The sequence below is a fragment of the Heterocephalus glaber genome, unplaced genomic scaffold, assembly GCF_053883595.1.
Source record: "Heterocephalus glaber isolate CG9 unplaced genomic scaffold, H.glaber_assembly_v1.0 deba00000676, whole genome shotgun sequence".
Taxonomy (NCBI): Eukaryota; Metazoa; Chordata; class Mammalia; order Rodentia; family Bathyergidae; genus Heterocephalus; species Heterocephalus glaber.
Window position 1 is genome coordinate 17,108,145 of NW_028258156.1, and position 26,473 is coordinate 17,134,617.

At 39.0% G+C, this 26,473-nt stretch overlaps 1 protein-coding gene across 6 annotated transcripts in view; it reads right to left on the bottom strand.

Moving 5' to 3' along the window:
- Positions 1-1,226: 1,226 nt before the first annotated feature.
- Znf277 (zinc finger protein 277) overlaps positions 1,227-26,473 on the bottom strand; it is a 125,863-nt gene continuing 100,616 nt past the window's right edge. For all 6 annotated transcript variants that reach the window (XM_013070303.3, XM_021254173.2, XM_004839626.4 and 3 more), the window contains 7 exons: positions 21,063-21,173; positions 18,628-18,760; positions 10,886-10,953; positions 8,978-9,074; positions 7,237-7,279; positions 5,446-5,620; positions 1,227-3,530 (listed from right to left, as the gene is read on the bottom strand). In XM_013070303.3, coding sequence (XP_012925757.1) covers positions 3,344-3,530; positions 5,446-5,620; positions 7,237-7,279; positions 8,978-9,074; positions 10,886-10,953; positions 18,628-18,760; positions 21,063-21,173 — 814 coding nt within the window. In that variant the 3' untranslated portion in view covers positions 1,227-3,343. The remainder of the gene's footprint in view (positions 3,531-5,445; positions 5,621-7,236; positions 7,280-8,977; positions 9,075-10,885; positions 10,954-18,627; positions 18,761-21,062; positions 21,174-26,473) is intronic.

A 26,473-nucleotide genomic window follows, 5' to 3' on the forward strand; every position in this document is an offset into this window, starting at 1 on the left:
CTTCCTTATTATCTTCATTTTGAGTCAATTCTAAAAATTTCTCAGGCATGTTTCTTGGGGTACAAGTAGCACTTGTGTTGCTATCTATAACTTGAGTGACATCTGGAAACTCACTGAATTCCTGGAGCAGTTTACTTTCTTTTGACTAATGGTTCCCTCTTTGATTATCCAGACTTTCAAAGAACACTTGGTATCCCTGTCCCAGCCTGAAAGATGTTAACTGTGGCTCTCACCAAGGGGTTGTGGAATACTTTGCCCGTCTGGCCCACAGTCTTAATCTTTCTGGGAGAGGAAGTAAAGGTTTTCTGAGAATTTGCTTCTATTCTTATTAGATTCCATTTAGTCCACATTGCCTTTTCTGTCCTAAAAGACACCCATGAACATCTACCCACTCAAAATAATCTCTTACATGAATTAAGCCATAAGCACATCATCTTTTCCCTTTGACTGGTCTGTCCTTCAACTTCACTTTTTCTTTTATGTCTCGATGTTATCAACTTTCTCTCCAAAAAACTCTTTCTCAACCCTGTTATTCTTGGTTTACTTTGTTACATTCTCCCATTGCTCCTGTTCTAAGACCGAGGAAGGAACAGTGGAGAAAACACTCCAGATAGTACTTGATTTCCTGAACAAACCTGATTGTTAGAGACTGTTCTAGGTGCAGGACTCATTACCTTTTTTCTTTTTTTTCTATTTTTGGTACCAGGGATTGAACTCAGGACCTTGCATTTGCAAGGCAGGCGCCAAAACCACTGAGCTAAATCCCCAGCCCACTAATTGCCTTAAAAAAAAAATTAGCTTCAAAACAGTTTATCTTGTCTTTTAGTTAGGCATTCATTATAATAAAGGGACTCATTCCTCTGGTTGGTTTTAAGAAAAGCTTTCCATGGGTGTCTGCAGAGCTGGAGACCTGAAAATGTAAAGCCATGATCAGGGCTGATATGATTTTTAAGTCTGGTCAATCTAGGAACACATAGAGGGATAAAATGACTTCTGAATCTGTGGAGGGGCCATGTGATTTCAAGTTAGTTCCAGCGTACCGACTACACAGGCTGGCAATAAAAACTGAAAATCAGAACTTCGGATTTCAGTGCTGTGCAGCAATATGCTGTATAAAGAACTTGTAAGGAAAGAATTACAAAAATCATCTTGTTACATCTTTTAAAAAGTAACAGATCAGGCAATAATTAACAGTTTTTACAATGATGGAGCAGAATGACAACATCTGACTCAGTGACCAGTTCTTTATTTTTCTTTTGTTTTGGGGTGGGGTCTTGCTATGTTGCCCAGGCTGGCCTCAGTCCACATGCTCAAGCCTTGTACATATCTAGCTACACGTGCATGTCACTACACTTGAATGTACTGAACAATTTTGTCACCTCAAAAAGTGGTATATCAGATGATATGCCCCTGATATAACACAATGGGAACCACACAGAAGTATTCTTGCAAAATACATATATTTTTTTGTACTGGGGATTGAACTTGGGACCTTGTGCTTGGGAGGCAGGTGCGCTGCCAAATTTCGAGACAGGTTTCACTATGTAGTACAGGCTGACCCTGAACTCACGATCCTCCTTCCTCAGGTTCCTGAGTGCTAGGATTACAGGTGTGTACCACCAAGTCTGGCTGCAAAAAAATACATCCAAATTTAATGAAGCTTTTAAATCTACCAGTTTTTGAAGGAAAAATGGGTAAAACAGGAATATGTTACATGATACAAGGAAGATTCAATCATCAAAATTGAGAAAGTGTGACAAATGATTATTTCATTAACAAATTAAGTGGCAGTTAAAATACAGGGGCACATGAACTGCTATAGCTTACATGAGATCTTTAAGGGCCACAACAACCAAAGGCAATCTACAGATCTCTCCTGGAACCCAATTCAACCCGCTGTAAAAAGCCATTTCCCACTTACAGGATTGCTGCAAACCCTTCACTCATTAGTATTTTACCATGTTTACTTCTATCACTCTCTAAACATCCACATTAGTTTTTTAAGTGGTGAACACTGTGTTCCTTTAGCCTGAACATGTATTTATTTCCTAAAAACATGGACATTCTTATACATAATCATAATATGATACCAATACCGTAATATTTACTACAGACCTTATTTAAATTTTGTCAGCTCTACTTTTTCTTCAGGGTTGATGGTCAAACCCAAAGCCTAGGCAGTGCCAGGAAAATGCTGTACCATGGAGTCAGAACCCCAGCCCCATCCGCTAATGCCTGTTCTAGCAGAAAGAAAATATTTATTTCACGGTCTCACATCCAATCTATCCATTGTGCTTTGTTTAGCTCTCTTTAATTTGAAATAGATTTCAATCTTTATTTTTTATGACCTTAACATTTTTGAACAGTAAAGGCAAATTATTTTGTATACTGTCCCTCAACTTGGGTTTGACTGATATTTCTTCATTATATCCAGGTCATACATTTTTGGTAGAAATCTACAAAAGAAATGAATTGTCTTAACACAAAATATTTATCCCATAGTGGATAATTATAGAAAGACATTTTTGAGACAACTGGGGAAGACTAAAAGCACACGATACTAGGAGGTTACTATTAATTTTGTTAGGTGTCACTGTGTACTGTGGCTATGTTTTAAAGAAATGGTAATTGTTAAGGATATACAGATGCAAGAAAAAATGGTATTACCTTTATGTCCATTTTTAGGACATTTGGTAACTCTACACAGAAGGCAATAATGAAAATATAACCAGTTTCTTTTATCTTTTTAGATTTGTTTTTTTGAGGCAGGGTCTCACTATGCAGCAGTTCAGGCTGGCCTCAAACTCATTATGTAGCCCAGGTTGAACTCCAGCAATCTTTCTGCTTCAGCCTTGAGTACTGGGATTACAGGCGTGAACCACCATGCCCAGTGGCTGGTTCGTGATTATTTGAAAATAGTGTTCAATTTGTGCTTTATCCAGATCTTTGATCATATTCCTTTTCTTTTATGGCTTTTTTTCCTACTTCATTTACAATTTACAAATATGCTGCAGAAATCACACTGTTAAATTTGGGACTCACTGGATCAAGGAGGCCTGTGAGAAGGCTGAAACAACTGGTTACAATCAAGTTTATGAAGAGCTGAAACATTTCTTTGTGATTTGCATGACCTCCTTATAAATAATTATGAATTTAATGAAATGAGATCATTCATGATGATCATATAATAAAAACCTGATAGCCAAAATATTAAAAGTCTTCCTTAAAAACCCATTTATTTACACAAATCTATTTCACTAAGGACTAATCCTTTGCTGATGTTCAAATTTAAACTGTTCTGTGTCTGTTTCAGAAAACCATGAAGTCACTTCTACAGTTTCTTCTAGTTTTTCAAGGACTCTCGTAGTACAAATTGGTTCAAAATACTGCTTTGTTTCAAAGCGTGCAGTTTAGATGTGTCTTCACTGATGACGGGAACGTGTTTGTTATGGTCCTGAGCTGTCAGGTCACTTTCACTGTCAGAGAGTGTACACAGGAGAGTGTCATTTTCATAGGTTGGAAAATAATATCTGAAAATAAAGCACAGATATATTGATTAACCAAAATAAGGAACTGTCCAGAACATTTCTAAGTAGCTGAATGCACACATTACTATAATTATGCTAGATTTCCTTACTAACTATTTTGGAGAGTTTTTTTGGTACCGGGGATCGAACTTGGGTCCTTGTGCTTGCGTAGCAGGCGGCGAAACCACTGAGCTAAATCCCTGGCCCTTTGGAGAGTTTTATAAACATTGTATTGGAGACAGCTTTCTGAGTTATTTTCACTGTGTCCTTTACTATCTGATACCAGCCTTATGGGATCTAGTTTTGCTAGAAGGTCATTCAGCCTCTGCTTAATATCTTCCACTATAAGAAACATACTTATCTTCAAAGGCCGCCTACAGCAATTCTGGGCAGCTCTAGTTAGATAACATCTCCTTCATATGAAGCTAAATATGGCATTCCTTCCATTTCTACCCAAAAGTCCTAGTTCTTCCCTCTAAGTTAACAAAGTTCCAGATGGTTATTTTTCAAACACAAATTCTTCTAATACCTGATGAAAACAAAGAGTTTTCTCCTTGTGTTTCATTTCATAACCCATTAACCATTACCAGTTTCTTTACCTGTTACATCTAAAACAACAATTATAGAAAGAGGGTACCAGATCAGCCCAGGTATCCTGGATCTCACAAGTCTGAGATTTTCTGAAGGAGAACTAGAGCTTTCTGGCTAGAATTCTGGGTGTCCTGATTTAATATTCTTGAGAACAGAGGAGCATCTGGGCAGCTAGAACTCCATAGACTCTCAGGGGTTCCTTCAGCTGAGGTTATCAAGAATGATATGAAGGTGGGTGTGATGGTGCACACTGGTAATCCAAGCACGCTGGGAGGCTGAGGCAGAAGGATCATATATTTGAGCCCAGTGACTCAGTAAGACCCCGATTCAGAATAATAAATGAAAAAGGACCAGAGATATAGCTTAATGTGAAGGTCCTGAGTTCCATACACAGTATAGCAGGAAAAAAAAAAAATGACAAGAGAACCAACCCAAAAGGGTAAGACTGGCAAAAGACAGTTGAAAGTCTGACAACACCTTAATAGGTACATACAAGGTGACCAACTGCTTAAATGTTTTTGAAGTACTAATATGTAAAATATATATCAAAAGCCCTAGCGATATGCAAAAGATGTAGGCACACAGATATTTATTGTATAACTATTTATAATAGAAAAAAGTAAACCTAAATATCAACAAATTAGGTTATATCCATATAATGGGATATTTGGTAACCATTAAAAATGATGTAACAGGGCTGGGGATTTAGCTCAGTGTCGCCATGCCTGCCTCCAAGTACAAGGTCTTGAGTTCAATCCCCAGTACCAAAAAAAAATGCAACAACTGGGTGCACACCTATAATCCCAGCTATTCAGGAGGGTGAGGCAGGAGAATTTGAGGCCAGCCTGTGCAACTCAGCAAGACTTTGGCTCAAAACAAAGACAAATAAATAAGTAAATAAAGGGCTGGGGATGTAGTTCAGTGGTAGAGCATTTATTGAGCATATGCAAGGCTTTGGGTTTTTTCCCCACCCCCCAAAAGATGTGACATATGGGTATCAGACAGGCTTGTAGCCCAGATGGCATAAAAGGGAAAGGGAGGCTTGCTGATTGGTGCTTTCTGCCTGCCCTGCTATGGACTGTTTCTCTTCTGCCATGCTATCCTACCTTTGAGCCAGCTATGGAATGAAACCTCTACAAAGTGTGACCTAAAATGAACTTTTCCTTTTTTAACTTGTGGGTTTTGGGTACTGTGTTTCAGCAATGAGAAAAGAGGGGATTACTTTAAAAATAAGATTTTAAAAGTGTTTTGTTGTTAAAGAGATTCTTGAAAAAGGGATATAAAAGGAGACAACCCAGAAGTTTACATCTAGTTCAGCAGTACTTACTCCAGTTGATCCCATGTCTTTCTTTCAGGAAGTAATGAAGTATGTTTAGTTTCTTCCATATGAATCCTTAAATCTGCTTTGGAACTGAACTTCACACAGCAGCCATAACATCTACATTGGTGAATTTGCCTTCGAATGAAATTGACCAGTTTTACTTGTTCATAGAAATTTAATCCTGAAAATAAGAGTATACAGATTCATTAGACAAGTGTTTAAGATAAATATCACCATTAAGAAATTGTAACAGCACATGCCTATAATCTCAGCTACTAGGGAGACTGAGTGTGAACTGTGAGTTTGAAGCCAGGCTGGGCAACTTAGAACTTTTCTCAAAATAAAAAAAAGGGCTGGAAACCTGGCCTGGTGTGTACAACTATAATCCCAGCACTCTTGCAGGGTGAGATGAGAGGATTGCAAATCTGAGCCTAGTCTGGGCAATTTAACAACTTAGGGAGACTGTCTCAAAATAATAAATTAAAAAACAAAAAGAGCGTCTAAAAATCTAGCTCATTGCAAAGGCCTTGGGTTCAATCTGCAATACCAACCAAAAATCCTGGGGATGTAGCTCAATGGTAGAGTATTCTTCAGATAAACATGGTTTAAGATGTGTTTCAGTAAAGCTGAAACAGTATCAACTGGGTAGTTAAGTGTGACGGTGTCAACTTGATTGGCTTCAGATCTTCGAGGGAATTGGTCGAGCAGGTTTCTGATGCTGTCCACATGTGTCATAAAGGTATGACCTTCGTTGCTATATCTTCTGGTCCCTCACCTCTTCCTCTCTGGTACTATCCCTGCTCTAGTTCTTGGCTGCCATGAACTAAGCATCTTCGCTCCATCACATACTTCTGCCATGCTATCTGCCTTGGAAGCAATTGACCATGGACTGAATCCCCTTAGAACTGAGCCAAATTAAACCTCTCCTCCTTTAAGTTGTGGTACTGTGTCCAATAATGGAAAAGCTGATAAATACACACATATTAATATAATGTTCAAAAACCCTATCAGAGAGTTAGCATTATCATGTCCACATTAGATATCTGGAAACTGTTCAAGGTTTCACACTTAGTAGGTGGGAGGGCTAGGATCTGACATCAGGCTATTAGCTTTAGAGCCCATATTCTTGACTACTAAGCTAATTACACATACAGTGTATACATACACATGTCCGTAACAGCAGCAAAGCAAAATAATACATCCAAGAAACTAGTGACTGACCTTAAATATGAGAAGTAAGCTTTTAAAAAATTATTATCTTAGATTTTTTAGGAAATCAGTACTTTATCTCTCAAGGTCCCTGAGTCTTCCATGGTGGTGATGCTGAGAATGATTCGGGTGGGGACACCTATAATAAATAATGCCAGTTACACTGTCAAGCAGTGTTGTAGGTGTTTTATAAACTTTATTCACTCCCTATGTATTTTTCTGACCTGAGGCCCAATGTCATATAGCCTAGAGGTGCTGGGGCTGAAATATGAACTCAAGCCTGACTTAAAAAAGAACCTATTCTTAATGTTTATCTCCTCCAGACAGGCACTAACAGAGCTTGTATTTTAAAGTATTCATGTTCATACAGAAGTGGAAGAGAGGACTATGTAAAAAAAAAGCCATATTTGAATATATCAGTTCAAATGGTTGAGAATCATTGCTTCAGAGAGTTCTGTTAAGACCATCTGTACAGAGACACATTTTGGCTATATCTTCTCTAATCACAGCTATCGAACACAGGCATCATTTACAGAACAGCTGATAAAAAATGCAGCATCATGGAAACAACTTCTGAATCAAACGTACCAAGTTCTGATTTTATTTTTAGGAGATCAAATTCATGTGCATCCTAAAAAAAAAAGGAATGAATATATCTGTAAGCATATGAATTATTTAATCTTTCAGGCTGAAGTTATAAACAGCTTATTCAGAGGAATTTGAGTACTTCAGAAACCCAGTCTGAGTTCATCATCTTCTGCTTTTGAAGTCTTCTAACTACTTCCTTCCACATTCAATTGCTTTTTAACGCACAGTCCAAACAAGTCATGCCAATCACTTAAAACATTTTAATTATTCACAGCTTATAGCCACAGTTTTTATAAATACTGTGTCTGAAATATGCAGTCTGATAAAGTGTGTAGGGAAGATGTAGCTCTACTGTGCTGGACCATCTGTAGTGGAATTATGGATATAGGCTCTTTGCTCCACAAGCAGACAGGTAATTTTACACATTCTGGTTTTCACTTTATGCTGTCAAATATAGTGCTTAAACTTAAAAGTTTCTCTTCACTCCCATCTTTCCATAAACTTGCTTTCAATTTTCATAATGCAGAGACTTACTTTACTCTGTTTCTTTCCTTCAACTGTCTGTGTAAATGTTTTAACTTACAAGCTCACAGAGGATAAAGACCATCCGATTCACTGTGGTGGCTTTTACTGTAGCACCACCCTGTGTAGGAATTCGTGATGGTCTTATACAGTCACTGAAAGTGACTGATGAGAGGTTAAAGACACCTATCAAACATGCTGGAAGGGCAATTCCTACACAGCATTCAGGTACTAAGTTTCTTTTCAATTCAGAGGCATTAGGATATTATGAATTTAATTTGAACAGAGAACGCTAAAACTATACACATATCAGTGGTAACTTGTTTCAGAGAAACAGATTCTCTGCTTTCATAAGAGTAAATGCCCATGGCCTTTCCAACACCTCCCAGGTTCTTGTTTTATTGAACTAAGAACAGTGTCTGAATGAAGAGGAGTGAAGGTAGGTGAAAGAGTGCAGCTCAATTCACTACTAACAGAGGGCGCTGAGAAAAGGAGGGGGAGAAGATCAAAATTATCCAGAAATATTTTCTATTGCCCTCACCCCTCGGCTCCCAAGCTGTGACACTGTCATGGATTATTAGGTGCTGCCCTTCCCCAACCCCAGCATATAGCTGAGGATCAGAGATATAGGGAGTGTGCATCTCTCCAGTACACCGGGGCGAATGAAGGTGTAGAACTACTAGCTTTAAGCTTCACTGTAACATAAAAAGGGCACCACAAGGGAAAGTGAACTGGGAATGTTCTTAAGTTTCTTTTGCCCAAATGCTGGTACTGAAGAGGCTATAGAAACACACCTTAGACACTGTCTATCCTCCACCCTCCTCCTCATTCCCCAGGGACTTTGTGAATGGCAATACCCGCCCTTCCTGCTCTTCCAGTCACCAGTACAAGGAGCACTGGAAAAGACTCAGCCCTGTCACATCGTGGCTACAGATCTGTACTTCTGAACTAGAATGATCGTATAAGCATCTTACAGGTGGAAAGCATCAGGGGTCTGTGTAAGCCCTCTCTAACAGTTCACCCAGTCAATCGTGCTGTGCGAACTGTGCTTAGCCCCGATCCTCCTTGATGGACATGGCCTGTCTCTTCTGTTTTGCCTAACGCACTCTTAGGAATGGGATCATGATTGACAAAAGAAAGTATAAGCAAATGAGGGTGCCAAGATTATCAGCTTTCCCGTTAGAATAAAACAAAATGAAAATGAACAGAATTATCTCACCTCCATGTGAACATAGAGTTTCTCAATTGTTTCTGCTTGCTTTTCACAGAAGAGACAGACAGCAGAGGCAGGGTGTTCTTCCCAATCAGACCAGTCACTGGTTAAAAACAGATTCTTTTAGTTTCTCACACCAGAGAAACTATTCGATATTTATACATGTGTGAAAGTGTAAATAAGGACTAAAACGTATAATAGGTGATGTGAAATAGGAAGAAAAGGGGCAAAGGGCAAGGAAGTGGGAGGGGTAGGGGAAAGGAAAGAAGGGAAAGGAAAAATAATGAGAAATGGAAAAAATGGAAACAAAGTCTTTGTAAATAGGGAAGGGTGGAGCGGGTGAAGGGAGGGCAGGGAATGGGGAAAAAATAAGAACCAAGATGCATCATGTAAAGGTACAATTCCCAATGACGAGTGTAACTGTATTGTATACCTAAAATGTACCAATAAAAGAATTTAAGAAAAAAACCAAACCAAACCAGATTCTTTTCATTAACAGAGTGTACTACATGACTTGGTATTCCTTCTTCCCTAGGAGACACTGCTGATCTCTTTCAACCGTGACATTCTGGTAAAGACTGTCACATCTTATTATGACTTTCTGGTATAGCTTTTGAAATTCAAAGTTGCACAATGAAATTAATATAAATAGCAAACAGGTGCTGCTGCATTTTCTCATATTTGTCATCCTTCTGAGCTGTTACTTCATTATGAAATCAGCGCTGTGTTTTCTTGAGACAAGCAGGTTCAATTTGTAAAGGAGACATATCAAGAGATGTGACACCTTCTCATTAACCACAGCCAGTAAGTGCACCTCCTGTGGACAAGGCTGGGAGTGTGTTTCTGCACGATGACTAGTGTATGTTAAAAGGAAAACTGTGTCTCCTTCATGAGGGAAGTACTGAACGGGGCAAGTGTTAAGTCTGGTGGTAAACAGAGGAAACAAGCATATAGGATCCCCTTTAGCATTTTCCTCCAATTTCATGCATTTATTTTCAAAAATGTTTCCAACTTCCCAAACCAGGAACAACGCCAGTAGGGAAGAGTTGTAGAGAAAAGGAACTGCCCATTCAAATCCAAAAGGGGGCACATTTCTCAGGGCAAGTTCAGACATCACCACTGCTGTGCCTGTGAAGATCAACCTAACTCATTCTACACCAGGGTTTCCACATCAGGAAACACTGAGTACTTTTCCTCGGCCTTTCCTTCATGACGGAGTCACCAGTCCATGTGTTCCAGGTCACGACCATCACTATGTATAACCTGTTTTGTTATGACTAGTACTTCCTAATGGGAAATAATGCTTTAAATTTTAGTCTAGAGGACTCCCTCTGAATCTTTCTGCACGAGGGAAATTTAGCAAATGGAAACTTCAACTTTGGACTTTACTTCACTATTAAAGTAATATAAATCCAAAATCCTAGAAGAGAAAAAAGCTGAACAGCTATGAATAAAAAAGAGAATGAATAATAGGGAATCCTCTCAGGTTGAAAAGAATATTTCTCATTTATAATTTTAAGCAAAGAAGCTGTGAATATTTTAAATTAGTCATCAGTGAGCTAAAGAGAGATCAAGACTAACTTCATTTCTGTTATATTCTCTACTCCTATGAGAGTGCAAAGATCACATCATTTCAAGGCCCAGGGACCCCTGAGTAAGCAAAGCATTCAGAGTGTATTTCTTCTGAATTAGGTGTTATTGCTGTGTTCATTTAATAGCTTTACTTTAATTGGAGTAACAGTATCATTAATGATTTTTAAGTGAAAATTATTTTGAACTCAAATTCCTGCCATCTGACTTGAAAAGGATGTGCGGCTCAAAGAGATTTTATTTCCTCTTTCCAATGACTGTAGATCAAACTGATTTTCTTCTTACTATTGAAACGCTGTAATTAACAGCAATAACAAAACTTACTCCTCCTGATGGTCAAGCAACTCCTGATCATCTTCCAACTGAACTTCTTCCCATGATTTTCCAAGTTCCTTTAAAGGAAGAACAGCAGGATTAGAGAGCTTGAGAAGAGGGGATGCAAGAGAGAAAACACACACAAAATTTAAAACCAAACCAAACCAACCACAACCCCACTCAAATGGCTTTGAAACAATGCAAGCAGGACATACTGAAAACTGCACTTCGGTGAGAAGGGTGGACATATCCGAAGATGCTTTTAGTATGCTTTTCTTTTCCAAAGTTCTTTTCTCTTAAATTCAGTGCTCCTCAATAGTGGATACATTGTTAGAATCTCTGAGTCTTTCCAAGAATCCTCCTAGTGTCTCCGAAACAGCTGCCCCAATGCGCTGCTTCGACCCTTGCCCTCCTGCAGCCTGTCCCCTCCTCAGCAGTCACAGGGAGCTGTCAAAAGACACCTCCCTGTATGCACAACCCTCAAGCTTCCTTCACACTTTCCACAAAACCGAGTCCGTTCCAAGGCAGGACCTCCAGGCCCTTTCCTGGCTCTCTCTCCCTGGTATTTTCCACTGTTTTTCTCTTCCTCACTTTGTTCCACCCAGATGGTTCTTTTTGCTGTACCTTGAGCACGTCACGCTCACTTCCACCCAGCCACTTTCACGTCTGCGCATCCTCTGCCTGCACTGGCTCTCCCATGTGCTGTGCCCACTGCCTGCTCACTCATTCTGGTCTCTGCTTACGTTTACGGCTTTAGCCTCCCTCCCAATTCCCTGTCTAGGGCTGGGGATTTAGCTCAATGGCACCAGGCCTGCCTCACAAGCGCCAGGTTGTGGGTTTGATCCCTGGTACCAAAAAAACAAAAAACCCAATCCCCCCCAAAAAACCCAACCAGAAAACAAACAACAACAACAACAACAATAAACCAATACCCTGTCTAAAACGACACTCCTCTTCCAACTTAGTTTCTATTCCTCTAACTTGTTTCACTGTTCTTCAAATCATGGATCATTGCATGCATTTATTTTCTTCTTTGCTATTCATCCCCCCTTCTAGGATGTCCATCAGGGTATGGCCTTTGCTCATGTTTATATTTTCAGAGTCTGGCACACAGTAGGTACTAGAACATACAGCCTTTGAGTTAAATGATAACCCCCCCCCCAAAAAATCTAAAAATTTAAGGTCAGTGTATCTCAATAGGAGTTTATAAGGCAATTAAATGAGCAGGTACTCAAATATCTTTCCAAATCTCTTTTATCCCTTACAGTTAGTGGAAAAGTTCTAAGTTTTTGGGAGTATGATTGGCAAGTTGTCAAAATTTCAGCAAAAATTATGGAGTGATGAAGAAGAAAGATTTCTGGCCAAACCATTTCTCTTTTCTCTTCTAAGCTGTTTCTTCATCTCTTTTTGTCCTATCCTTTCTCTCTACCCAATCTTCCAAAGATGCCATGCATAAGCAGACAGTGTACGAAAGACAGATGCAGGAACATTAATGGTTATCTTTTCAAGTAGCTCACAGACAGGGTCAAGTGAGCCCGACCTGCTATAAGCACAACCATCCTTATTTATTTATTTTTGCTTAAATTCTTTTATTGGTACATTTTAGGTATAGAGAATGTTTACATTTATCATTGGGTACTTGTATCTTTACATGACATATCTTGGTTCTTTCTTTTTCCCCATTCCCTGCTCTCCCTTCACCCCCTCCACCCTTCCCTATTTACAAACACTTTATTTCCAGTTTTTCCTTTTCTCAAACTTTTTCCTTTCCCTTTTTTCCTTTCCCCGTCCCCTCCAACTTCCCCTACCCCTTTGGACCTTTTCTTCCTATTTCAAATTATCAATTATTCATTTTAATCCTTATTTACACTTTCAGTTTCTCTCACCAGAGAAACTATTCAGTTTTTACACATGTGTGTCCTATTTATTTCACTTAAGAGTATGAGCATAGCCACCCTTAGTATTCAATATCCTTCTTTTAGGAAAACACAGCCCAAAGTTGGTCCACTGTGGACATTTTTCTCAGGTATTAATTTAGCTAAAAACAAAGAACTATGAGTGTCATTATGATTTAGAGGGGAAAAGAAAATCTATCATTCATGAACTTAATGTGAGGTTTTGAAGCTGTCATTATCTATCAGCTAAGTGATGCATAAACTCAGCCACACAGACATGTACCATAATGTGATTAGAGATAGTTAACTTGAACTCTATAATGTACTTCCCAGAGTCGTCATGAAGTGTCTGAACCTCATTACAGGACATCAAGAATGGCTTCGACACTGTTGACAGTGTCTTTGTTAGAAGTTTTGGCAATGACTTAAATGTTTCACACCTTATTTGGTCTCTCTGGACTAAGACTCATGGTCATGCTTTTATTGCTACAATATATGATTCAAGGATGGATCATGTATGATATTACCATTCTGAATGATGGGGGCAAATGATGCTTACCAATAAATGTTTTGAGCCAAAAGGAACAACAACAAAAAATTTCATTATCAAACTCTAAAACTGAAATCATAATGTTGCAACTTCCCCAGTGTTCAGTATACCATATATAAATGCATTTAGGTAATATATAATTAATGATTATGGAATTTTTTTTTTGCAGTACTGGAGATTGAACTCAGGACCTTGCACTTGCAAGGCAGGCTGTGGTGCCACTGAGCTAAATCCCCGGCGAGGAATATGGAATTCTATCAATACATAGATTCATTAATACATTAGGAAATAAGCAATTTCCATGTGACAGTGGGCTACACTTTTCTGAAGTGCTCTGCCTTGGTATAGTGAAAATATATGATTTATTACAGGAACATGACTCAAAGAGGAAAAAGCCCCAAAAACTCAAAACCAAAGCATACAACTTTCTAATTAAGATGCTTTGCTACTAATGAATCACGTCAGGAAGGCAAAGAATGCAAGAAAAACAAAGTTTGGAAGGCACGTCAGTAAATATGTTCCGAACACCCCCTCCAACCCCTGCATCAGATGGTTTATGAGCAATGAGAGAGTGGAGAAAAACATAGGGGAAAACAAAAGATCCCCTTCACCCAGAACTCCTCTCCTCTAATAAACATTCACATGTTCATACACAGTAAACCCATTAGAAAGAGACAGAGAAGCATCTTAAATGCAAACAAATTTGAGGGAATTATTTAAAAACTATGATAAATAGGTCAGGGGCCTACATCTGTTGTTAAGTCATTTTATATACGTTAAAAGCAAAAAAATTTAAGTCAGTGGCTCTGGCACCTGCCTCGCAAGTGCAAGGTTCTGAGTTCAATCCCCGGTAAAAAACAAACAAAAAAGTTTAAGTCAAATGATAAAGCTGTGGCAAAAATAATTCCATATAGAAAAAACTCAGGGCTGGAAACATAAGCATCTTTGGAATATGCATCAGAAGCCCCTGTGATGTTAAGCAGTAGGCAGGGGCATCTGACTGGCACCTTGCCCCTGACCAACCCACTGGCCACTGAACCCTTTCGAGTTTGTGGAAAACAAAAGGGCAAGTCCGTTGCTGAGACACTGACAGGAATTATTAAACACAGGGGAATTATCTAACCTAAGAAGAAAAGAGGAACCTGTCAATTTGCTGAGTCAGAGGGAGCAGGCAGCAGCCTTTGGGCCTGACTCCCCGAGCTGGGCGACTGTGGAGTGCACCTCACCAGCACGTCCGGGATGCGCCCATCACTGCTGCACTGGAGTCCAGTGTCTGAAATGAGGTGAGGAATCCTGTGGGTGTCTATACCATCTATACATGCGGCCCAAGAGGTCGAACACTGTGCACACACCATTCCCAGGGCCCACGGAACAGGCTCCCATGTCTCTCCCACACTAACTTCTGCACACCGAGACAGGTAATCCAATCAGGTACAGGATCTGCAACATTCTCCTTTCTGCTTTGCATCTGGCCCCGGAAGGCACTCACATGTGTGCTGAATGTACGAAGCCCATGAAGTAGATGCAGAAACACTGACTAACTACTAGCACAACTCTGTCTTCCCCCCACACTCATGCATGTGCGCCAGCTTTTCCCCTTAGCAACCTGAGCATCTCTCATTCTCTTTTTTAATTTTAAATAACAAGCCTCCTTTATCATTATTCATCGCTTAAGTAAAATTTTAGAGGCATTTATCTTCATAGCAATGGCTTCATTCTTCATATTGAATATTGTTTTTTTTTTTTTTTTTTTTTGTACCGGGGATCGAACTCGGGTCCTTGCGCTTGTGGGGCAGGTGCTGGCACCACTGAGCTAAATCCCTGGCCCTAGAATATTCTTTGTTAATGGAGTCTGAAGTGAAACCAAAATGATGCTATAAATTGCTGGCCCTCATTTTTCTTTATACATTACTACTACTTGGAAGTCTTTCATACATACATTCTATGTATCATCACGCTTTTCACTTAGCATAATATTCTTGTGTGTGTGGTAGTGGGGATTGTAACACACTGAGCTACATTCCTAGCCCTTTTAAAATTTTTTTAGTTTTGAGACAGGGTCTTGCTAAGTCACTAAGCTGCCCAGGCTGGGATCCTCCTGCCTCAGCCTCCTGGAGTGCTGGGATTATGGGCTTACAACAATATTCTTTAAAATGTTCCTTCAATGTTATGAAGGTTGATACCTCTGGTGTGTACTCCTCTAGTTCAGGATAGTAAACATTTTAGAGACTACTTTCTTCTTCAATCCTTTTCAAAAGCACTGTATCACTTTCATAATGCTAAGGCATCCTAATGCACTTTAGGCCCCCTCCAATCATTCTTAAACTTATTGCTTGTTTTCCTTGACAGGCAGCACACAGGACTAAGAAGGCTAAGGTTGTGGGTGAGAATCTTAAAGTACAGATTAAAGTTTGCTTCAATTTGATGTTGGCTCACTTTCTAGTTACAAAAAAGAAGCAAGGGAGAATGAATAGATAATGAAATCATCACCACTACTTGACTAAAAACTCAACCCAAAGCATGAAATGTAGGTACTGGTATTTATCTAGTAAAAATGAAGTATTTAATTGTAAAAATGAAAAGAAATTGATAAATAACTTGCTGTGTGTGAACCTGGGAAAATTCTTAATTTCTCAGTGCCTCAGACTTCTGTTCTATTAAATAGGCTTAACAGTGTCTGCCTGGCAAGCACAAGTCCCTGAGTACAACTGCTGGTACCAAAAGAAAAAAAAAAAAAAGGCCTAATAATATCTGTGTCAGCTGGACGTGGTGGTGCATGTCAATAAACCTGGCATTTGGGAGGCTGAGACAGCCTGAACTATATAGCAAGACTGTCTCAAACCCAAACAAACAAACAAAAAACAAAACAGAAAACCAAAACCCAAAAAGCCCAAAACTCAATAAGAATAGCTGTGTCACAGGAGTATGAGTAAGAATAAATGATTTAATGTGAATACTTAAGGTAGTACCTGGGCCACAGTAAGTGCTCTAATAACTTATTTAAAAAAATTCGTGTGTCAAAGTTATCCTGAAGTTGTGATTTAATTTTTGATATTTTTTCTTTTTACTTTGAGTTTATTGTCTTTAGGTGCATTTTAAATTTTATGGAGGGTGGTGTAAGTCAGATCGGGCACCTTGTATGGAGTAGGACATATTGAGGTGAACTGGCCTTTACAGTGGTAGGTCTTCTTAATCTGGCTGAGAGTCAGGCTGTTTGATGTTGGTTGTTGCTATGGCCTCCAAAGACTTCAGATTGCTCTGGTAACCTGAGTTGACTGCTGGAGGCTTGTTAGCACGAAGACAGGGTGAGGGCCGGGACATTCTCTAATCTTCAGATCCATACACAGTTGGCCTGTGCCGTGAGGGTGTGGCCTTCACGGTTGCCTCTTCCCTTCCCTCCTATGGTAGAGCATCCTCAACTTCCCATTTCCTTTCTGGAAAGCTTTACTCTGTGCCCACCGAAGTTGTTGGTCTGGGGCCCGAAGGCCTTCCCCTCAGGAGACTGATTGTTTTTAGGGTGAGAGGATGTGCTTTTCTTTTTAAATCTACACGAGATCGGAGTTTGGGTGGAGTTCTCTTCCCCTGGCTGCAAGGGTGTTTCACCAGTGTGTGATTTAATTTTTATCTACTATTTATTAAAACCTTTCCATTCTCTTTAGCTGTGGTTACCACAGCCAAACTTGACAGCATGGCCAGTATAATCCAGCATCCTAAGGACAGATGGCGCTTGAAAATGATTGTGGTTTGGACAGTCACACTGCTCTCTGGGAATGAAGTGTCACACTTCTCTAAAAGTGCCAGCAGAAGATGGCTGTGCAGACTCTTTGAAGTTTCCTCTAAAAGGTAAGCTCCTCCAGCTATACAGTGCTCTGCTGAGCCCAAACTCCTGAATATTAGCATAAAAGAGCCCTGGGAGGAAGAACCATGAAGCTGCCCGCACAGCTTGCTGTAGTAGCTGAATATTCCTTAGTGCTAACTCTGAAGTCCGCTCCCTGGGGGTTAGACTGAGCCCTAAAGCAGTATTTGTTGTGGCAAGGAATGGCAGTGATTTCAAGTGAAGACTGAGCGATTCACAGTGTGGCATTGCCTTTAGCTGGTTGTAAAGCATTTGTAGCAAAACCATGGTAACCTCCCCGAGTCAATCTTCACACACATGCTCGATTCGATTCTCAAGGGGAGTTTCAGTTTAATACTGTATGGATTAGACAAAAATTCCACCCCAGAATGGAAATTTCCAACATAATTCAGGATATGCTTGTTGCTACCCAATAGATAAAATGGCTGATTATATTAAATTAGCCTTCTTAATTCATTCATATCAAGGGGGAAAATAAACAGTTTCTATTGGTTAAGGAACCACCAGTCAAAAACAAAACTCCTCAGCTTTTTTCCCATTCTTCTCCTTCCAAGAATTATTCAATCCCTTTCTCTGAGTAGTTTTCTTCCTTTGTTACACACAATTAAAAAGTCAGTGGATGGGGCCAGGGATGTAGCTCAGTGGCGCTGTGCCTGCCTTGCAAGTGCAAGGTCCTGAGTTCAGTCCCCATCAGTGGATGGAGGGCAGGGCCTGTAGCACTTCGCAGTTGTTGTGTCAATCCAAAATCTCCTCCCATATTTCCAAATACCCCCAAAGTGACATCTGTCTCCAACTGAGTACCATTTTTCACCACAAAGAGACTGTACCCTACACAGGCCAACAAATGGTGTTGAGCGTTTCTGGGCAAGGACAGCTTTCGATGTGAACTCCTTGGCACAGTAACGTGGTCAGTCCACCCTACTGGCCAAACAAATCAAAGTCCCTTGCATAGTAATGTCGCTTGGTTTCCCTGAAACTTCCCTTCAAAATAAATTGGCCCAGAGAACGAAGATGCACTTTGTGTGTGAGCATGTATTTTGTAGTGGGGAAAACAGGGGAGAGTGAGAAAACTACTTTTAAAGAATTGTCCTGCATAGCACCTAGCATATCCAGTGCTCATAAACATTTTTTGAACAGAATAAAGAAGTCTCCAGCTTCAGGTTACTAGATAATAAATACCATGAAGGGAGAGTCTGGATATCCAAATGTTGCATTTTTTCCAGTCACAATCTCTGAGTTCTAGTGACATATCACTTGAACACTTGCCAAGTCAAAGACAAACCAAATCATTTTGTAAATCAAATGCTTTGTAAACTACCACTAACTGCTGCTTGAAAGTGTCCCTCAGTTACATTTTAACTTTTTTACTAATTTCTTATTCAAACACCAGTTGTCCTTTTGGGACCCTGCGGTATTGCAATCAAATTTAAATAATGAGAAGAAAGCTTACCAAATAATTAATGACATAAAATCGGTCATATTCTTTATTCTTTGGATTGATTCTACGATGCTGCTTTTTTCTCATGTGATCTTTAAGTGTGTTTTTGTCCCTGAAGGTCTTCTCACAGTACAGGCACTGCAAACTAAAAGAAATACACACACAACATTGAACAAGTCTCTTGGACAACTGCTGCAAGAACCCTTTACTGAGTTTTGCAATTATTCATTTTAGGTCACAACAAACTCCTCAGTTGGATGCACCATCCTTGTCTGAATCCCCCTTGCTTCATTCATGTGGTCCTGCAGGAGGCATGATGTAGTTTACTTTGTAGTTGGCTAAATTGGCCAACCTGGTGAATTAGTTAAAACTGTGACAAGGATAGCGAATATAAAAACATTATATTTGGTGCTTTACTAATAGAATTGGTGCTTTACTAATAGAATTACGTATTCTGAAGTGAAAATGCAGACATATTCTTTAAATAACTACAATGACGACTAGCAGTGAGTGCCCTGACTGGACAGAATAATTAGTACACGGTGTAGCCCGTAAGCTGAGCTGTGAAACTTGTTGAAGTTACTTGCCCTCTCTGTTGTCACTTCCTGATTTTTAAAGTAAAGATAACACATTTTTGAGAATTTTCATGATGATTTCATATATATTTATTGAGCATTTATTATGTACTACAAAGTATGCTAGATATTTTATTCATATAGATGAATATATGACTATATGATTAAAATAAATGCTAGCTGCTATTATGACATTATTTTCATATGCCTAGTGATGAAATATTTGTACTGATGGGGAATTTACTTCTTAGTAAAGTAGTAACTACCAGTATTGAACCGATTACTGACAAAATGTCTTTCCTTACCTTGACCTGACACATGGTATTTATTGCCTATAACTTACTGCTTAAGTCAGAGTCACACAGAGTAAGTCTAAGCGAGGCTGTAATTTAGAGGCATACATAGTTAGGTCTAATCTCTTCTATCTGACAACTCTCAAATGACTGCAATCAAATGGCTACTATTTCAGGCTTGAATTCTTTAAAAAAATCTCTATTATGCATCCTTTCTTTTATTTCCTATGATAGAAATAAGTATATACTTTTATAGTAAACAAGTATCAGTAAGTTGATTATTGATGTTCATTATTGCTAGTCTTGTTAGAAAGCACATCTAGTTTTATTTTATAAATGAAGGGTCATTTAACAAAAAGTAAAGTAATTCACTTTGATGTAATATTGATACAAAAGGGCCTGGGATTTAGCTCAGTGGCGCCATGCCTGCCTTACAAGCACAAGATCCTGAGTTTAATTCCTGGTACCAAAAAAAAAAAAAAAAAAAAAAAGATACAAAAAGTGGTGGCACATGATTGTAATCCCAGAAATCGGGAGGCTGAGGCAGGAGGACCGCTGTGAGTTTCAGGCCAGCCTTCATAGTGAGTTCAAGGCCAGCTTGGACTACATAGCAAGACCCTGTCTCACAACTGAACCTCCCCCCCCACCAAAATAAACCCTACATACAAAAATTTCAGTTAACTTTTTTTTTTTGGTACCAGGGATCGAACTCAGGACCTTGCGCTTTCGAGGCAGGTGGCAGCACCACTGAGGTAAATCCCCAGCCCTTCAGTTAGCTTTTTAAATTACTCATTAGTATCACTTGATACCACATATATTTTAATGTTACTGCTCTTAATGTTTTGGGCAGAAATACAGACTGGTCAGTATTATATTTAAATGAAGAAAACTAGGTTCTAAACGAACTCTTAAGAAACTCTTAACCCCTTTCCTAGGAAGAACAGAGCACATAGTTTTGAAAGCCATTTTGGTGACTCAAGAAAATTTTCTTCCTTGACTCAATAGGCTAAGCTCTAGAAACCAAGGTAGTCAGAATATGACTTTGGGACAGGGAAGTATTACATATAAATTTGAATAGAAAGTAAAAGGTGGAAGAATGCATATAGAATGCCACGTCTCACATAAAGCTGAGCAACATACAGTAACTTGACGACATATTAACCTTACTAAATATGTAGAAGAGTTATAGAGAAAAGCAAGGAATTACAACTCCAAAATTAAGAACAGGGACTTCTGGGGAAATTAACAGAGAAAGGCGCACCGGGCAGTCAAAGGAATTAAAAATGTTCCTTTGCTTGGGTGAGAAGGTGAGTACATTCTTCACACCCTACCTGATATATGTTATATGGTATGTATAGTTTGGTATAAACGACATTTTAATTAAAACATATAAGCAACAGTAAAAGGCAATATAATCTAGATAAAATGAGGACTGTCATAGAAAATGCAAACTCCTATAGCACAAAAAACAAGAAATTTTCACTTATTTAATTGCTCCTGAGTATTAATTTAAAAACAATTTGCAACAAAGTCCAAGATTAAAACAGGGTTAGGTTGTGTTTCACAGAATAGTACGTACTTGTCAAGTTTCTTCTGTAATGTACAGAGAAATTCATTGCAGTTTACAATGTTGTCTGGCAATCCAATGTTGAAAGCATGTTCTCTGGCCATGTGGTTCAAAAGAACAGATCTATGAGGAAATTTGAGTAATTTGTATTATTTATAAATCATCTAGGAACAAATCCAGCTAGGAATTGCATTTATATGACAACAACACTAATTGGAAGCATGAGCAAGTATTAAGCACAGACATGAGCTATGGAAGAGTGACATTTTATACAGTAAGAAAGTATAACCACATTGGTGCTTTACAGAGGCCAAGATTTGATGACATTACTGTACTGTACATTATCAGACACTGATACATTAATACAGTACATTAATGTACATTATCAGACACTGGAGGGTTATACCCTGTAGGATTATCAGGTGCTGGGGCTGGGGATGTAGCTCAGTGGCACCACGCCTGCCTCGCAAGCGCAAGGTCCTGAGTTCGATCCTCGATACTGGGAAAAAAAAAGCCAAAAGATTATCAGGTGTTTTAAACTATTACATAAAGTGTCTTCTTCTGCTTTTCCAGTTCATCATGAGTATAATGGTTAATTTTATGTGCCAACTTTGCTTGACGAAGAAACACTTCAGAACTTGTAAAGCATTATTTCTGGGTATGTCTGTGAGGTTGTTTCCAGAGGAGATAGGATGTGAACCTGAGTGGGCAAAGGGGAAGACCTACCCTGAATGTGGGAGGGCACCATCTAATTAACCTGGACACAACAAAAATAGTAGAAAGGTGACTTGGCCTCTCATTCTCTCTCTCCTGTGGCTGGGACACTGTCCTCTTCCTGCTCTTGGTTACCAGAACTCTAGGACTTACACCAGTGGCCCCAGGGATCTCAGGCTCTGAGCTGAGTTATACTCTTCAGCTTCTCTGGTTCTGAGCCTGTTGGACATGGACTGCACCATGCTTCTGGCATCCTAGCATCTCTAGCTTTCAGCTTGTTGTGGATCTTTTCAGCCTCTATAACTGCATGGGTCAGTTCCTCTAACGAATCTCCTCTTGCTCCTCCCTTCCCCCATATACACAGTATATTTCACTGGTTCTGTCCTTTGGGAGAACCCTGACCAGTTCAAGGGGGAAGAGAAGAGGGAACTGCCTACCAGAAAGATGACGCTGTGACCTGGAATCGCAGACATTCAGCTTATCACTGGAAGAGACCTGGAACCCACATTTAATGGGGTCTGATTATATGCATGGTTATGATAGCCTGGAAACTCACTGACAGCCCGTTTATTATTTTATGGAAAAATGGAAAATTTTGATTTTTTTTCTCAACTCAAATTGATTTTCAACTGGTATATAAAACTATGGGCTACTGTGTGATGTTTTGATACATGCATATGTGTAATGTTTAGTTCAGGTTAATGACTTCAAATCTCTCTCTCAAACATGTATCATTTCTTTATGGTTGCAAGTGTCCAAACTCCTTTTTTAGCTTTCTGCAGTGTACAGGGCAGTGCCATTCTCTGTCACCTTCCTGTGCAAGAGCACACCAGAACTTCTCATTCCTCACTAGAATAGCTTTCCCCACATCCTCTCTTCCCAGGCTCTGGTAACCACCATTCTATCTCAATCTCCAGGACACTGACTTCTTTAGATTCCATGCGTAATAAGTCAATGTGGCTCTTGTCTTTCTGTGACTGTCTTATTTTACTTGACACAATGTCCTCCAGCTCCATTCACAATGAAGCAAATGACAGGATTTCATTTTTCTATATGGTTGAATAGTATTCCATGGTGTATATGTGCCATGTAAAAGTTTTAATTCAGGTAACTTTCACATAGCAAAACCGCGTATGTATATAATAATGTATCTTATGTCAGATTTTATCACAGTTTTACTTCATAGAATAAAGGTGTTGGTTTTGGGGAACAGAAAAGTACAGATGCCACTGATAAGATGAGATAGTGACACATTATACAGTTTATTTTATCTAGCGTATTTAGATATTTAATTTGCTTCCCCAATTTTTTTTTTTTTGGTACCGGGTATTGAACTCAGGACCTCATGCTTGCCAGGTAGGCGCTGTGCTGCTGAGCTAAATCCCTAGCCCCCCACCCAGTTGTTTTTAGTAGCAACCATCTCTAAAAATGGTGATTTCTTTTTTTTTTAACGATGAAGGAGATCCATTTATTAATCTCTGGTTAACATGCTCATGTGTCTATCTGCTTAGCTATTACTAATAACTTGGACTAAAAGTACTTGTTGGGGTAGTCTGCAGTGCCTTTTGGGCCTACCAGGCCTCTCCAGGGCAGCCCAGACAGGTGGGGTTGGTTTCTAGTCAATTCAGTTTTCATTTCTGAGCAATTAAATGCTTGTCAGTTTTAACCAGTATTTCAACTTCTTACCTTCTTTATAAGCTTTTTGTTGTGTTTTTGAGAGAGGGTCTCGCTTTGTAGTACAGGCTGGCCTTGAACTCACTCTGTAGCCCAGGCTGGACTGCAACTTGTGATCCTCCTGCCTCAGGTCCAAGTGCTAGGATTACAGCTGTGTACCATCATACCCGGCCCTTTATTATAAACTTAATTTTATCATTAATCACAATTTTTTTAAATTATAAGTTTCACGGAAACAGTTTTAAATTATTATCTTTTTTCACATTCACAATGGTCCTTAAAGGCATGTAATAATTATGAATATAATTAATAAATTCTGGGTTCAAATGAAGTTTTAAAGAAAATATTATTTCATGTACTTTCAAGTATTTTTTCCCTCTGTACTTTAGAAGTAAAGATTTCCCTACATAGTTTTCTCTAAACTGATTTTGCAGAGTCTCCTTTGAACCTACAAATGTGATTTGGAGAGATGAGATTAAGCTACAGGAATAGCTTTGGGAAGCTTTGGGAGAAGCACTTTTGGAATGATGAAGTAGGGACCTCTGAAAATATGTTCTTCCGTAAAAGCAATACAGACACTGGCAAAAAATGTCAAAATAATTCTAATTTTGAAGAACTCTGGAAATTTACCAGAGGCGTCCCAACAATCCAAACAACATTTATTTAAGAAAAATGATTCAATTGTGCTAAGAATGGTGAGCTTGGCTGTGTTTTAATTTCCCCTACCCTCTTCCTCACTGTGAGCTGCACAGCAGCCTTAACAACCAGCAGTGTCACAGCTGCTGGGGGAGGGGTGGTGGGCAGAAGGGGGCGGGCTCTCCTAAGGGGTTCATCCTATTTAACCCGTCTGAGGCATTGAGAAACTTTCCATTTCATGGTTTGCTTTTCTCATAGAACATGTTTAAGTACATTCAAAGGAACTGAAGTTATCCCCTGTATATTTCATGGTTTGCTTTTATTTGATATGCCACAGTTCACTTTGAGAAAATTTTCACCCCTAGGGCATCTGACAAAAAACACTCAGTGACAATTTTTTAGTATCACAGCTACCTGAGGCAATGCCAACTGGGGAAAAAACCAGGCTGGCCAAAATACTTACAAGAAGATTGGGCAAATGAGATACCTATAGAGGACGTCTGAAAAGTTCTGACAGATTCTTGGTGATACAGAAGGTCAAACACGTGTGCAAGGCTGTGTGGATGCCTAGAAAGACATGAGGAGATCCTCCTAATCTCTCACTTCTGGCTAACTGTGAGACTATCCAACTATGAAGTGCAGGCTAGGGCAGAGGTGTTAACCGACGTAGGGTTGAAGAAGTGTCCCAAGTCACATACAAAGCCCTTGACAAAGAGCAGAAGATACATTGGCTCAAGGCATTAAAGAAAATCTTTATCAAAAAAAAAGAAAAGAAAAGAAAATATTTATCTGATCATTAGCTTAACACTAAGCTAATTGAGTAGACTTCAGTGGCCACAGATGAACCGTTTAAAGAATTAGCCTACAAAAGCCACTAAACATACAAATAGCAACAAAAATCCTGGTGAGGCAAAAAAGGTATCTGATTTTTAGACTTGGTGCATTGTAAAAGTTGAGTTTTCAACAAAAAATTGTAAGACATTCAAAGAAACAGAAAACTATGGCTCACACACATGGACAACAAAAACAGCCAACAGAAATTATTCCTGAGGAAGTCTAGATGTAGGAGTTATTTGACAAAGAATTTAAGTCAGTTAATATGAATATGTTCGAAGAACTAAAGGAAACCATGTCTAAAAAAATCAAAGTATGAGTATATCTTATCAAACAGAATATCAATAAAAGATAGAACATATATATGTATATAATTATAAATACAAGACATTATGGAGTTAAAACTGAAATGAAAATTTCACTAGAGAGATTCAAAAGATTTGAGCTGGACAACACTCTGGAAAGGCTGAGGCAGCAGGATCTGAGCCCGGCCTGGGCAAATTAGTGAGAATCTGACTCAAAAATGAAAAACAACAAAAGGGCTGGGGATGTAGCTCAGCACAAAGGCTCTGGGTTCAATACCCAGTACTGAAGAAAGTAAACCAAACCAAACCAAAGCATGCCAGAGTCTGAGAAACCATCAAGTCTACCAACATACATACCAGCTTTCCAAAAGATGGGGAGAGAGTGGTAAAGAGAAAGACAGAGTCTCGACAGTGGGAAAATTGATTCATACACAAGGGATTCTTAACAAGGCATCTGACCTCTCATGAGAAATTACAGAAAGAAGGCAGTGGGTGACACATGCAAAGTGCTGAAAGAAAGACTGTCAACTAAGAATTCATTGTCCAGTAAAACTATTCCTCAAAATATGGGGGGAAAATCAACAAATAGAAACTGAAATAACTCTTTGCCAGCAAGTCTGCTACACAACAAACTAAAGGAGTCCTTTAGGCTAAACAGAAGAGATACTTGATAATATCTCAAATCTAAATAAAGAAACCAAGACCACTGGCAAAGGTAATTACAAAGGTAAATATCAAATATAAACTTTTTTCATTTACAACCCTTTTCTTCTCATATCTGATATAGAAGACAACTGCATAAAGCAGTGATTGATTATAAAACATGTTTGTGAACTTGTCATGTATAAAGATGTGATCTGTGTGATAACAAAGGTAGGGGTAGGAAACAAACTGACATTGGAACAAAGTTTTTGTCAATTACTGAAATTAAGTTGGTATTAACCTGGACTAGATTGTTTTAGGTTAAATGTTAACTGGAATCCACACGGCAATCACTAAGAAAACAGCTCAAAAACATGATAAAAGAAAGATGGTATTAAAATCATATTCTAGAAAATACCTATTCAACACAAAAGATGGCAGTAATGGAAGAGAGGGGAAAAAAAGATGTAAACCATAGAAAACAAACAAGAACAAGAAAATGATAGAAGCAAATCCAATCTTATTAGTGGATTACATTAAACATAAATAAGATACTTCCAATCAAAAGGTAGAATTGACTCTAACATGGTCCAACTACATGTCGTCTATGAGATATAC